At 34.8% G+C, this 12130-nt stretch overlaps 2 protein-coding genes across 3 annotated transcripts in view; both read right to left on the bottom strand.

The window, feature by feature from the left end:
- Positions 1-3498, bottom strand: part of LOC106964091 (5-hydroxytryptamine receptor 3A-like) — a 10901-nt gene extending 7403 nt beyond the window's left edge. Inside the window, exons 1-4 of the mRNA XM_015059352.1 lie at positions 2984-3498; positions 1996-2153; positions 1597-1641; positions 1349-1458 (exon numbers count right to left, since the gene is read on the bottom strand). Of these exons, the coding sequence (XP_014914838.1) occupies positions 1349-1458; positions 1597-1641; positions 1996-2153; positions 2984-3074 (404 nt within the window). The 5' untranslated portion in view covers positions 3075-3498. The remainder of the gene's footprint in view (positions 1-1348; positions 1459-1596; positions 1642-1995; positions 2154-2983) is intronic.
- Positions 3499-4662: 1164 nt separating this feature from the next.
- Positions 4663-10765, bottom strand: LOC106964093 (5-hydroxytryptamine receptor 3A). Of its 2 annotated transcripts, none has more exons than XM_015059353.1 (10): positions 10444-10765; positions 9183-9340; positions 9054-9098; positions 8837-8946; positions 7346-7515; positions 7101-7261; positions 6278-6488; positions 6057-6197; positions 5632-5717; positions 4663-4990 (listed from the first exon to the last, which is right to left on the bottom strand). In XM_015059353.1, exons 1-10 carry the CDS (start codon positions 10481-10483, stop codon positions 4772-4774), a joined length of 1341 nt encoding a protein of 446 aa, XP_014914839.1. In that variant the 5' UTR covers positions 10484-10765; the 3' UTR covers positions 4663-4771. The 2 variants fall into 2 exon arrangements, with proteins under 2 accessions (XP_014914839.1, XP_014914840.1); XM_015059354.1 differs by having other exon boundaries at positions 5632-5714.
- Positions 10766-12130: the final 1365 nt, after the last annotated feature.

Genomic DNA, 12130 nt, shown 5'->3' with positions numbered 1-12130 from the left:
ACACACACACACACACACACACACACACACACACACACACACTCATCCTTGTTAATGTGTCACAGGAGGCCTAAAAGAAGCTTAGTGGGTTGTGGGGCCGACCCTTTCTAGAGGTCCTAGAACTATGAAAAAAATCTGGCTAGTCCCCCCAAAAATGTTGATACTAAAAATCACTTTCAATAAACACAATTTGAAACTTTATTTTACATGTTAGTTTTTTAGTCACGTGTCGCCTATTTCTAACATTCATGCTTTTCAGGGTTCACCTCTACACACATGAGATTTTTAGTCTGTTATGGGGCTTGTTTTTAATGTGCAAGCTGTAAGAGACCCGTCTTTACACACACATGATTTTTCACACATACACATGAAACATTCAGATGACACATTTCATGCTCACAATGAACTGATTAACAGATGTTAAACTTTTAACTGTGATAGAACTGTTTGCCAAGTATTATACTGAAAGTGAAAATCATATTTGAATAAAAATTAACACACAATAAAATTGTTTACCTCTGCAAATGCAATACCAGCAAATATTAAATTGTAGCATTTTATAAAAACACAAAACTAAATGTGTAATTTACTCCTCATGATCGTTCTATAAAATTTCTTAGTTAAACTTAGATTTAAAAATTAGATTTATTCATTGTATGTTTTCGCTTTTCAACTCTAGATTAACTTTGTCGGAATGAATTTCAACACAGTAGGAAAAAATATACCTTAAAAGGGAGTCCAGCAAACTATTTTAATATAAATTTTAAAAAATAAATAAATTCAAACCTGCATTGTGAGTCTGATAAATTTCTTTTTGTTTTTCATTTCTAAAAGTGAAAGAAAATTTTACATGTAGTGGGGGGGGGGTTGTTTTGTTTTTTTATTATTATTATTATTATTATTTACCATAATTTTTCATTCTTGTTGGTTTCAGTTTTGTAGATATCTCATGTAACACACAGCCTTCTCAGAATATTCCCTCTAACCTTCATTTTGATTCTTAGGTCAAATGTGCTGTTTGTTCTTGTTTTTCTGTAACTTGAAACATTATTTGGTACAATAAAGTTTCAGTTAAAGTTGAAGTACAATACATTTACATTTTGCATATCAGTTTGGCCTGTTTTGACTACTGCTGCCAATGGCCACATTGGATGTATATTTTCAGTGCCTCAGAAGGAGAAATTTACTAAAAGTGGTGAGAGGTTGTGATGAATGAAAACAAGAAGAGAATCTGTAAAGTCTATGTTAGTTTTTAACAATAATGCTATTGAAATATTCAGCCATTATGTATGTGTTTTTTTTAATTTGTGCAGATATTAAAGTCAACATCTGTATACTGAAGGCTTACATCTCATAGATGAAGAGGTCAGGTCTCCAGAGAATGCTTTTAGGAACTGAAATCTCAGTGATCCCACAAAACTGAGCTGGATCCCAAGAGATGCGTTCGTCTTTCCATTGCTGCATAAAAGCAGATAACAAAAAATAAGTAACAAAAAATCTGCCCTAAAAAGGAAGGCAACACTTGTAATTGTAATATTTGTTGAGATATGAATAAAAATTAGATAAAAGTTGTCAAAATTAATTTAATTGGCTCACCACTGACACCCAGACGAAAGGTACAAAGGTTTGTGTTTTCTCAACCTAAGAGTAAGGACATAAACATTTTCAGAAAAATGACCAACATTAATTATCTGAGGAGTAGGGATGCTCCAATCTGATCCTAAGTATTAGTTTGGGTTCTACAGTGATCTATTTCGAAGTCAGTGGCTGAAATTACCTCCTGATCTTTGTTGTCGTTGTTTTCATAGTGATTTTATCAGCTTTCCCACAATGTACTCTGCAGCTCCCCATTGCAAAGAAAGACTTTTAGATCAACCCGTTTTCAGTGCAAAAACTCATAAAGTGTTTTGCATATTGCTTTATTCCTTTGTCCATTAAAATATCAGAATCAGGACATCTGTACTAATGAGCCTCACATCAAAAAGCATACAGTACCACTGACAGAATGGCGTAGAGGATCATATCCGTCTTCACCACCGTGGTGTGTGTGTGGTCCAGAACGGGTCTGGTCATTTTAAACACATTGGTGTCCACTGTCAGGTTTAAGTAATCCAGAACATCCTGATAACTGCAAACTTTACAGGACACCCCACCTACAGAAAGACAATCCATACTGAAGGATTTAACAGAAATACAGCATTTTTGGAATAGGTTTATTAAATCATATAAGCATAGCTTAATTAACTGCTCAAACTTCTTGGTGAATAGAACTTTTCAATGTTTTTTTTTTCTTTCTACACAGATAATTACTTTGAGAATGAGCCGCATTTATTTAGATTCCCTCTCATCCAGGTCATGCTATAAATAAAAGCTTCTCTTGTTTCTTGATTAAGTTTCACTTCTCATCCAAAATGCTGCTTCAGTTCTGAGAGTATTTAGAAGTAACAAGCCTGTAAGTTAATGTCAGAACAATAACATTAATAGAGCCATAAAAAATGGGGCCACTAACACTCTCACTTTGAAATGTTGCTGACTAAAAGCAGGAATTATTATGCCGTCATTCATTCACTGTAGTTTTTAGTTATTTGTCACACAATGTATCTAACTGAAAATATGTGCACAAAGGATGCACCTGTAAGTAATAGACCGCTGGTTTTATGTTTCTGTCGGCTAACAATTTGATTAGTTGTGAAGCCTATGTCCTGCTGCTAAGGTGAATCTTTAAGTTAAAATCTGATTATTTATAAAACAAAACTTTTACAGTTTGAGAGCTAGATAACATTTGTACTTCAAAATTACTTCATCTATAAATTTAAACTATTCGAATGAAATTTCTCTCAACATGTACATTTTGAATGTGCATAAAGTTAGTTCATGTCACTACGTAGAACACTTGTAGGCAACAAATATTTGAAATGTTATTGCTCTGCTATCACATTAAATAAAGTCCTAAAACAGAAATGCATATTTAAAAAAAACTTACCTGTGATGATAACAAGCAGAAAAAATGAAATGTGCATCATCTCAGGAGCTTTTCGCAGTCTACTGTTGCTGGGACAGTCCTTTATTCTCATCAGTGAAGTCCAACCAAACACATTTAAATGAGCTTTCCCTCCATTGTAGACATGTGTGACAGATAATTAGCTTACAGAGGGAGGGGACAAACATTGCCTGCTATTTATCTGACTTTGATACTTCTGACAGCTGAGATTTCTGCAACAGATGACTTTAAAAAAAAAGCCAAACTGGATATAAAAGGCAGGTGGAAGACATCCATCAGCTTAAAGCCAGAGATAATGTGACTTTACAGCTTGCTGTCAACAAGAAGAATAATAGGACCAATTTAGCTCTGAACTTGTGACTTGAGCTCACAGTTAAAGGAGAAGATGATGCAACATGTACAATTTGATTAGAATGGAACCGAGACAATGTAAGAGCAACATTATGAGCTCTGTCCCCAATTAAAGCCATTTGTTTTATTGTTGTCTCCTGCCAGTCTCACTGTGGGCGGCTGAGCGCTGAAACCCAATTCTTCACGACAAAGTTTGCTCAAAGCCAGGGATTAACATTGTAGGGTCTTCTCCTGTCATCCATTACCATGCAGAGAACATTAAAGACACCAAAAGGAGGGTTGTGAAATAAAATAGAAAATTTGAAACTTATTAAATTCAAAACATGCAACTAGTATATAGATTGATTAAAGTCAGAGTGATGTATTTCAAGAATTAACTTCAATTAATTTGAATAAGTGTGACTTATATTAAAAGATAATAATCCACACACATCCATATTATAAAATAAATAATTTTTAATTCACAAACATCATCTTTCTGGAGAACATATTTATTATAGATTATAAGCAGTCAATAGTTTGCTAAAATGCATTTTTTAACTAAAAATTGGAACAAGATAATATTGTACCAAATGTAAAATTGATAAAATTATCCTGGTTACACAAAGAATATGTAAAGCCTGTGACTTAGTCCACAAATTCATTAGAAAACAAGTAATAATTCCTCATTTGTTGTTCCCCCTCTTTCTATTTTGATGTGCATTCATGTTTTCTCTTTTGTTTGGCGCACATCAATATCAAAGTCAGAATACTAGAGTAAATGTTTATATTTTAAAGACAGCTGATAGTGTATACGCAAAGAGAAATAAATGAAAAGGAAATGTGGATGTGAACTATGCCTTCATGTCAAGCCTATTAGCAGCACTAATAAAAGCAAGACTCCTTTTTTCATGTATTTATTTCAGGTAACATGTTAACTCAGTCAAGATTTTTTTTCTGACAATGGATCCCATATTATTACTCCATATCTATGCCATCTGCATTAGCTCTGTATTAGCTCTCATTAATATGAGATGCATTAGTGGTTTATACATCTTTAACTTTTAAACTGAGTGGAACACTTTGTCTTCTACAATATGCAGCTGCATTTTAAAAACATGCACATTTTATTTCTTTAGAAACACGTTCAAAATGTAAATTCTCAAATTCTCCAATTAAATTTCATTAAAATTAAATACTTTCCTTTAACAGGGACCAGGAGGTCTCTCTGGGAAAACATTTTTTCTTTCTCTTTGATCACTTTTAAATTTGCTTCTTTTTTGCAAATTGCTCATCTGCTGAATTAAAGGTGCCTCTGTGCATCTATTTAGTGAAGTGCAAAACAGCTGCCAAAAATGGGGTAAACTGGACAACTTTTACATATTAAACAAGTTCCATCTGCAGCAATTCAATTGCACTTGAACAAATTAGCTTAGATTTCTAAGACTTCCATTCTCTGAAGATAAGGTAGAGAAAGAGAAAAACTGTGACGGTGTAGCAGATGAAGAAAGATCTGTTGATTCTTTTTGCCCAAGACACCATCTTAACTTTTTCTTCTCTGTTGCCAAGATGGACGTAAACAGTTTTCTGCAGCTTCTTCAGCTCATCCAGGATCAACAGCAGCACATGAGATTCTCCTGATGGAAGAGTGCTGTTCACCTGGAGATAATCAGATGCTAGTATTGTTCTTGTTGCATCGGACACCATTTGACACAAACTTGCAAGACTGCTGAGGCTTCACTCATGAACAAGTGTAGCTGGCTATCACCGTGCTAGGCTGTGAGAACTCATGAATAACCTGTGCCAGATTCTTTGAAGCAGACGATATGAACGCATATTAAGGCTGTTGTAGATAGAAAAAACAGAAGTAAATTTCTGCCAAAACAAACTCAGACATTTTGAGATTCATCTCAAAACGTCTGGTTGTATTTATTACTACTAAAGTGGCATTAGAGTAAAAAATAGTACAAAGAGTGAAAGACCAACAAATAAGTAAAGTCACACCATAACAAACCTGCTTTAGCACTCAATTTATTTTAAATGAAATGTAAAAACTGGCTATAGTTGATAATTTGTCTGTATTCCAGATTTGTATGATCATTATCAGGCCACTGTTTGTCCTATTACAATGTAAAATAGGACAATAGGACAACAGGACCCTGAAAAGTCCCAATAGTGTTTCAGTTTTCTCTGTTTTGCTGCATTTGGGTAGAAATTTGTCTCTGGAACATGCAAACAAACAGTTTGCATTTCCAAATCTAATGCAAAATATGAGTTTCTACATAAATATGATGTCATACCTCTTCAAGTACAGGAAGAATCTCATGCTGCCTTTCCTTTTCTGCAACTCTGCAGATGCTTTTACAGATGGTTTGCTCCTCATCTTCTAAAAGCAAGATAAGTTTTTTTAGGAATTTGTCTGCAGACATAAGAAGTATAATAAAAAGGCAGTACAAAAGGTAGTACAAAAAGAGTAAGCACCTTTCTCTGGACTTTATAGAAACAGACAGATAAAACCATCGCTTTACAGATATTCATGTAATCTAAAAGGAGACATAAAATTATGTCCAAGAATATGGGACTTCTAAGGCTCTGGAAGTCAAAAACTAATGTGCATAATGGAAGAAAGACAAGAAATGAAAGAATAAACTTTGAAATTTTTTGTGCAGATACAAGTTGAGTATCAATGCATTAATGTGAGATTTACTGATCTGATGCTTCTCACCTTTGTCACAATTAGTATTTTTTTGCTTGCTCTCCTGGTTTTCCTGTGGGCTGAACTCATCTTTTTCAATCAGATACGTGACCAGGATCGTCTCCAAAAGACTCAGCAGCATCAGAGCGAAAATCACAATGCAGTAGGTCGCTAAGTGGAGCAGGAAACCATATTAGTATCGTTTGTTTGAGAAGTTTAACATAGATTTGTGTTTAGTGCACAGTTTGTACCGATCAGTGGAGTCCTGTTGGACATGGCAGGCAGGATGTCATTAAGGATGACCAGGAGGACAGAGATGGCCAGCAGAACCGTGACTTTGAAGCCCAGTTTCTCCCCCCGATGGTCCGAGATGAAGAAGGAGGCGAGGTCCAGGGAGAGGAAGAACAGGATGGGCAACAGGAAATTGATGACATGGAGGAGGGGCCTTCTCTTTATGGTGACCTGAGGAAACACATGTAAACTGTTTAACTGAGATTGTGTTACTTGGTTTTATCAATTTTAGAGTATTTTTCCAAGACTATTGCTATAGGGAAATATGTTACATTATTTGGATTTTTGAGCATCTAAAATTGCCCAGACATTTTTATCAAGCAGAGACATACTTGCAGAAACAGCTTTATATTAATTGCCTTTCTTCACTTTGTTGTTTTTGCAGGTGATAAATAAGCCTGTCACAATAGCAATTATTCAATTAAGATGAGCTAGATAAATTTCACCACTCTTATGATTAATTATTTTTGAAAGGGAATTTTTATGCACAGAAACTTCATATTTCATTTTATTCATGTTTATAGTTGTGTGTACTTTTTATTTCCTTTTTATTTATTGCTTTGGATTGTTGTGCTTTATTTTTGCATATTTAAAATGTCTTCCAGTGTAGAGTATATTGTGCAAAATGAAAGCTTATTAGTCTTTGATCGGGTGAACTTGCATTTCTTTTCCATTATCATGTTATTAGTTTAAAAAACAACATTATTGTTTATCAAAATAATTTCTGGGATAATTTATCACCCAGTAAAATGAGTTGTTGTGGCAAACCTGTGTGTTACATACTGTATATATGAGCATGTCCCAGCTTCTGTTCTCGTAGGTAATAAGGGAGTTGTTGACAGACAGATGCAGGAACTCCCACTCTCCCTGCGTCTTCATGATCTGCTGTGAAAACTGAGTAACCCGAGACGAGTTCGAAGATGGAAGAATCCGCATTTCCTTCTCTGATGGCAGAGAAAACACAGGGCAGTAAATGAAAGGCAATTCATAAAAGCCGTGTGGCAGTCATAACATTGACAGAAACGCACCGCAGTAAACTGAAGAACCAATCGACAGGCTGCACTCTTGAGTGTCAAAGGGAAACTTGTGGACATCCATCTTGCAGGTGGTGACGACACGAATGTCGTCACCAGCAATGATGGTGCCGTCGAAATTCACCATTACGTTCAGGTAACGAGGCGAGTCGTCCTTCTCTATCCTGAAGCAAAACACACATGTGCAGCACGTTTCTTTTTATGGTGCGATTTGGGAGCGTTTACATGGAATCTGAAATAAACTGAACCAACAGAGGCTTGATTTTCTCCTTACAGCTGCAGGGTAACTGTTTGCTTATCATTATTCTGTAAATAGCGGCACATACTATAATAAAAATGAGAACACAGTAAACTAATTGACTAAAGCATAACTTTCCTTATTGTTGCAGAATTATTAAATTCTGCAACTCGTGCAGAATTTAATAATATGTTGCACATGTTGACATGTTTTGTTTTAAGCTGGTTCTTTTAGCTTGTTTCTTTTTTGTTGTTGTTGATGTAGTTTGAACTTCATATACTCCAGACGCAAATGCATAAATATTACTAATTAATAAAAACTGGGGATTTTCTCACAAGGTCGTGGAAGAGCTGGTTGCCAGTCCATCAAAGGGCAACACAGAAATACTCAAATCTAAGAGAAATTTAGAATATCCACCCAAAATATGATACTTTGTTGGGAACTGTTTGGTATTTTTTAACTTCTGTTGAATTTATGAAGTCTTCGTAAACTGGTTTTCAACTTAGATGAATAAAAAATATGATTAAATGTGAAATGTCTTTTTAACAAGTTGCAGCTATATGTAGTGCCTTGACATTGTTATACTTAAATGCACATTTCAAATAAAGTGGAAAAAAAATCCGCTATGTTTTTTAATGCTTTGGTTTAAATCAAAAATTTGAAGTCTAACATAGAGTTGTATTCAGCTATCAGTATGTGTCTACCTGCTTTGCACATCTAAAAGAGACTCAACTTGTTGCCCATTTTTCTTTATGTCATAGCTCAACTTTGGTAAGATTGGTTGGAAATCATCTGTGAACATCAATTTTCATGTCTTGACAGATTTCCAGTTTAATTTAGGTCTGGACTTTGACTGGGCCATTCTAATATGAATTTGCTTTGATCTCAACCATTTTGCTGTTGTTCTAGGTTTGTGTTTAGGGTCATTTTCCTGCCGGAAGGTGAACTTTCAAACTCTTTCTCAAGCATTTTACAACCTCTAACATATTTCCTTTCAGGATTATCCTATATTTAACTTCACTGAATTTTATTTAGGAGTATACATTATACCGTTTTTTCACAGTAAAAAAAAGTGAACTGGTACCATTTTCCTTCCATTTTGCAATCATACACTACTTTTTGTTCAATTGTCACATAAAAAACAAAATACAATGAAATCTTAATGTTTATGTGTCTAAATTAAATAATCCGCCTGTGTTTGTTTTGGTATAAATGTAGGTAAATGTCTGTGTGTGATGTAGGCTTACATCTCGTAGATGAAGAGATCTGGTGTCCAGAGCAGATCTTTAGGAACCGAAATATGAGTGATTCCACAAAACTGAGCCGGGTCCCATGAGATGAACTCGTTGTTCCACTGCTGCAGTAAATTAAGTAGAAACCAATTAAACAACGGAGCCAAACAGAATACAAGAAGGTGATTAAGCTATGCACTTTAGACTTTTTCAGATCTCGCTTTTGACTGACCACTGATGTCCAGATGAAAGGAACAAAGGTTTGTGTTTTTTCCACCTGAGAATAAAGACAAATACATGTGAAACACCTTTCAGGTAACTGATAAATCACACATCCTCTAAGCTGCAGTGCAGCCCGTACCACCGCCAGGATGGCATAGACGATGATGTCCAGCTTCACCACAGTGATGTGTGTGTGGTCCCGAACGGGCCGGGTCAGTCTGAACATGCTGTTGTCCGCTGTCAGGTTCAGGTAGTCCAGAACGTCCTGATAGCTGCACACTTTGCAGAACCCGCTGTCTACAGAGGAGCATACATCCTGCAGGATTTCATTCGGAAATCTTGTGCACAAACCAAAGCTCGGTATCACACTGCAGTCTTTTATTGTTTTATGTTTGTTAAAGTAGTTTTTATTTTCTAAATTTACTGTTAATCTAGATTTCAAGAAAAACAAGACTGTTGTGTAAAATCCTAGTTATTACATGTTCAACTCTTAACATTTGTGAAAATATTGTATAAATATTCAACAAACATTTTATTTCCTGTATTGCATTGTACTGTGCTGTATCTTATCATATTAGCTATGCTTTGGTTTTTTTAGGAGGAGGTTTTAAATACACATTCTATTGAAATACTAGAAATAGCATATGATCAACACATAAAACGGTCTGTATATGTTGATTGGAAGATAAAATGTTTGTTAAATAAAATTTTGTTGAGTTTTAATGTTGTACCTGATTCATTGTGTTTTAATTTGTTTTTCTACATTTTACAGTTGACTAAAAAGAAACAGTCTAGGATTTCTAAAATTTTAAAATATATATATAATTGAAATTATGAAGTGTTTACACTCTGTTTCAAAAAAATACAATATGAGTTTATAGATTTTAGCTAGAAATCAATATAATGCATGTATCCTCCCTCAAGAAATGAGTAAAAGTACATTTAGTTTATTGTTTTAGTTTGGTTTTGTTTTTTACATTTTATTCACCCATTCATAAAAAGGTTGATTATTACACAATTTTAAATATATTCTAAAAATAAAAATATCTGGAAATTTACACTAACTATACTTTTAGTAAGAAAGATAAAAACAATCTTCATTTAAATTAAATTTAAAATTTAATTAGTAAACTATAATTTCATCTACAACTGCTGTTTTTTGAAGGTGTTTTTTTATTATTATTTGTTTTTGATAAAAATCATGCAGAGATTGTAGGTTTCTGGTTAAGTTACTTCATGCACATATTGAGTTTAAGCGTCAAACAAAAGCAATTTGAAATATGCAGGTTCAGTAATTATTTAAGTTCCAGCAGATCTCTTACTGAAATTTTAAAAACTAAAATCCCCAGAGAGGAACATTATGTAATTATTTTTAAGGTGTGCAGGTTTAAGAAACTGACCTGTCAGGGTGAGCAGCAGGAGGAAGGCAGCACCGGTCATCTCTGCAGCTTTTTGCACGTCTCTGCTGTTTGAGCTGAGGGTCTTTTATTCTCAGCTGGAGGCTGCTCACAGAAAACCATTCCTCTCCTGCCTGAAATGGAAAAAAAACTTCTTATGTAGACACATATGGCACATAATTAGCTTACAGAGGGAGGAGACGTAGACTATTTGACATATATCAGGTTTAACTTGGATCCTTCTGACAGCCAGTGATGGCTATGATTGTTTTGGGTGGAAAGTGACAAAAATCCAAACTCAGTAGAAAGGCAGGCTGTGTGCTCAGAGGCAGAGATAATATGATTTTACAGCTTCCTGTCACTGAGAAGAGGAATAAGGCGAATTTGGACTCTGTACGCAGAATGTGAGTGCAGTTACGGGACAGATGACGCAAAGCTTGGACAGCGGCCAACCGCAAAACAGAAGGAGAAATTTGATTTGAACAGAACTTGATCACCCAGGCAACAAGATTATGAACATTTTCCCCAATTAAACCCACTTATGTCGTCATTGTCTCCTGTCGGCCTCTCGCCATTAAGACCCCAATTAACTTTAAACACCACATCTGTCCTAATAATTAACATGAGCTGATTAATCGCCACAAAATAATCTGCAAGTAAAGCATTACACCGGAGCAATTTAGTTATTATTCGTCAATAAATTGAATGATAAAGTTATATATTATATAGATTTATTACAGACTATTTCATGTGTTAATTTATGATTGCATTTATGAACACGGTGTTTTACAACTTATTAAAAACTCAAAGTTTAATCTTTCAGAAAATGTGGATTTTATATGATACAAGTAAAAAGTTATTTTTAAAACAGAAATATTAGCTTATTGATAAGCGTGTGAGCATACTATGCAGTATAAGTACTCATTCAGTACACTGAAGGAAATTGTATTTGCTATTAGTAAAAACTATTCAGATGATAATATAGTATTGATTTTAAGTGTTAAATAGATTGTATTATTACTGTTTTATGCTGTATGTTTCAGGTCTCTCTTGTGTAAATGAGACAATAAGTTTCAATAAAAAAATTAAAATAAGAAGGTCAGATAATGGCGAATAATGTTCTTATTTGCAGCCAGCCCTGAAGAACTCCAAAGGTAACTTTCCAATTTATCCTGATTGTTTTTAAACACGTCAGAGGAAAATTAGAAATGACAGGAAGCGATAAGGTTCAGCTCTCTGTCTTCACTTTAGCCTGTCAGGGTCTCTGCAGCGCCGCCCACACCTTAACAACAGACAGCAGGTGCAGACAAGTCACTAATAAGATTTATGATACAGAAAGTTTATGTTACGACAATGTCAAAGTCTACAGCATGAGAGCTGTGGGAAGACATACAAAAGGAAAAACTGTGGTGGAAAAAACAGTGGAGTGTCTGCACAGCAACTCCAGTTGAGCTCCAGCATTACTGTTGCATTTTTTGCACAAGCTTTTTTCTTCCACTCAATTTTCCAATAATATGCTTCAACACAACGTCTATGAACAAGCAACGTTGATAATTTTTTGTAGCGTACTCATAGAGCTGAGTTAAATCACCAGTCAGTGCGACATATTACCTTTATTGGTAACACTTTATTTGAAGGGGGTTGAATAAGACTGACATGACACTGTCATAAACATGACATAACACCTGTC

The sequence above is a fragment of the Poecilia latipinna genome, unplaced genomic scaffold, assembly GCF_001443285.1.
Source record: "Poecilia latipinna isolate Pla-1442-1.1 unplaced genomic scaffold, P_latipinna-1.0 Scaffold1623, whole genome shotgun sequence".
Lineage (NCBI taxonomy): Eukaryota > Metazoa > Chordata > Actinopteri > Cyprinodontiformes > Poeciliidae > Poecilia > Poecilia latipinna.
This window is presented reverse-complemented; position numbering and strand designations above follow the sequence as displayed.

Coding starts and splice junctions, on each gene's coding strand:
- LOC106964093 (XM_015059353.1), bottom strand. CDS start 10,483: ATGACCGGTGCTGCCTTCCTCCTGCTGCTCACCCTGACAG. Junction 6,198..6,277: donor CAACAGGACTCCACTGATCG/GTACAAACTGTG, acceptor TGCTCCACTTAG/CGACCTACTGCATTGTGATT. Junction 5,718..6,056: donor AAATACTAATTGTGACAAAG/GTGAGAAGCATC, acceptor TCTTGCTTTTAG/AAGATGAGGAGCAAACCATC.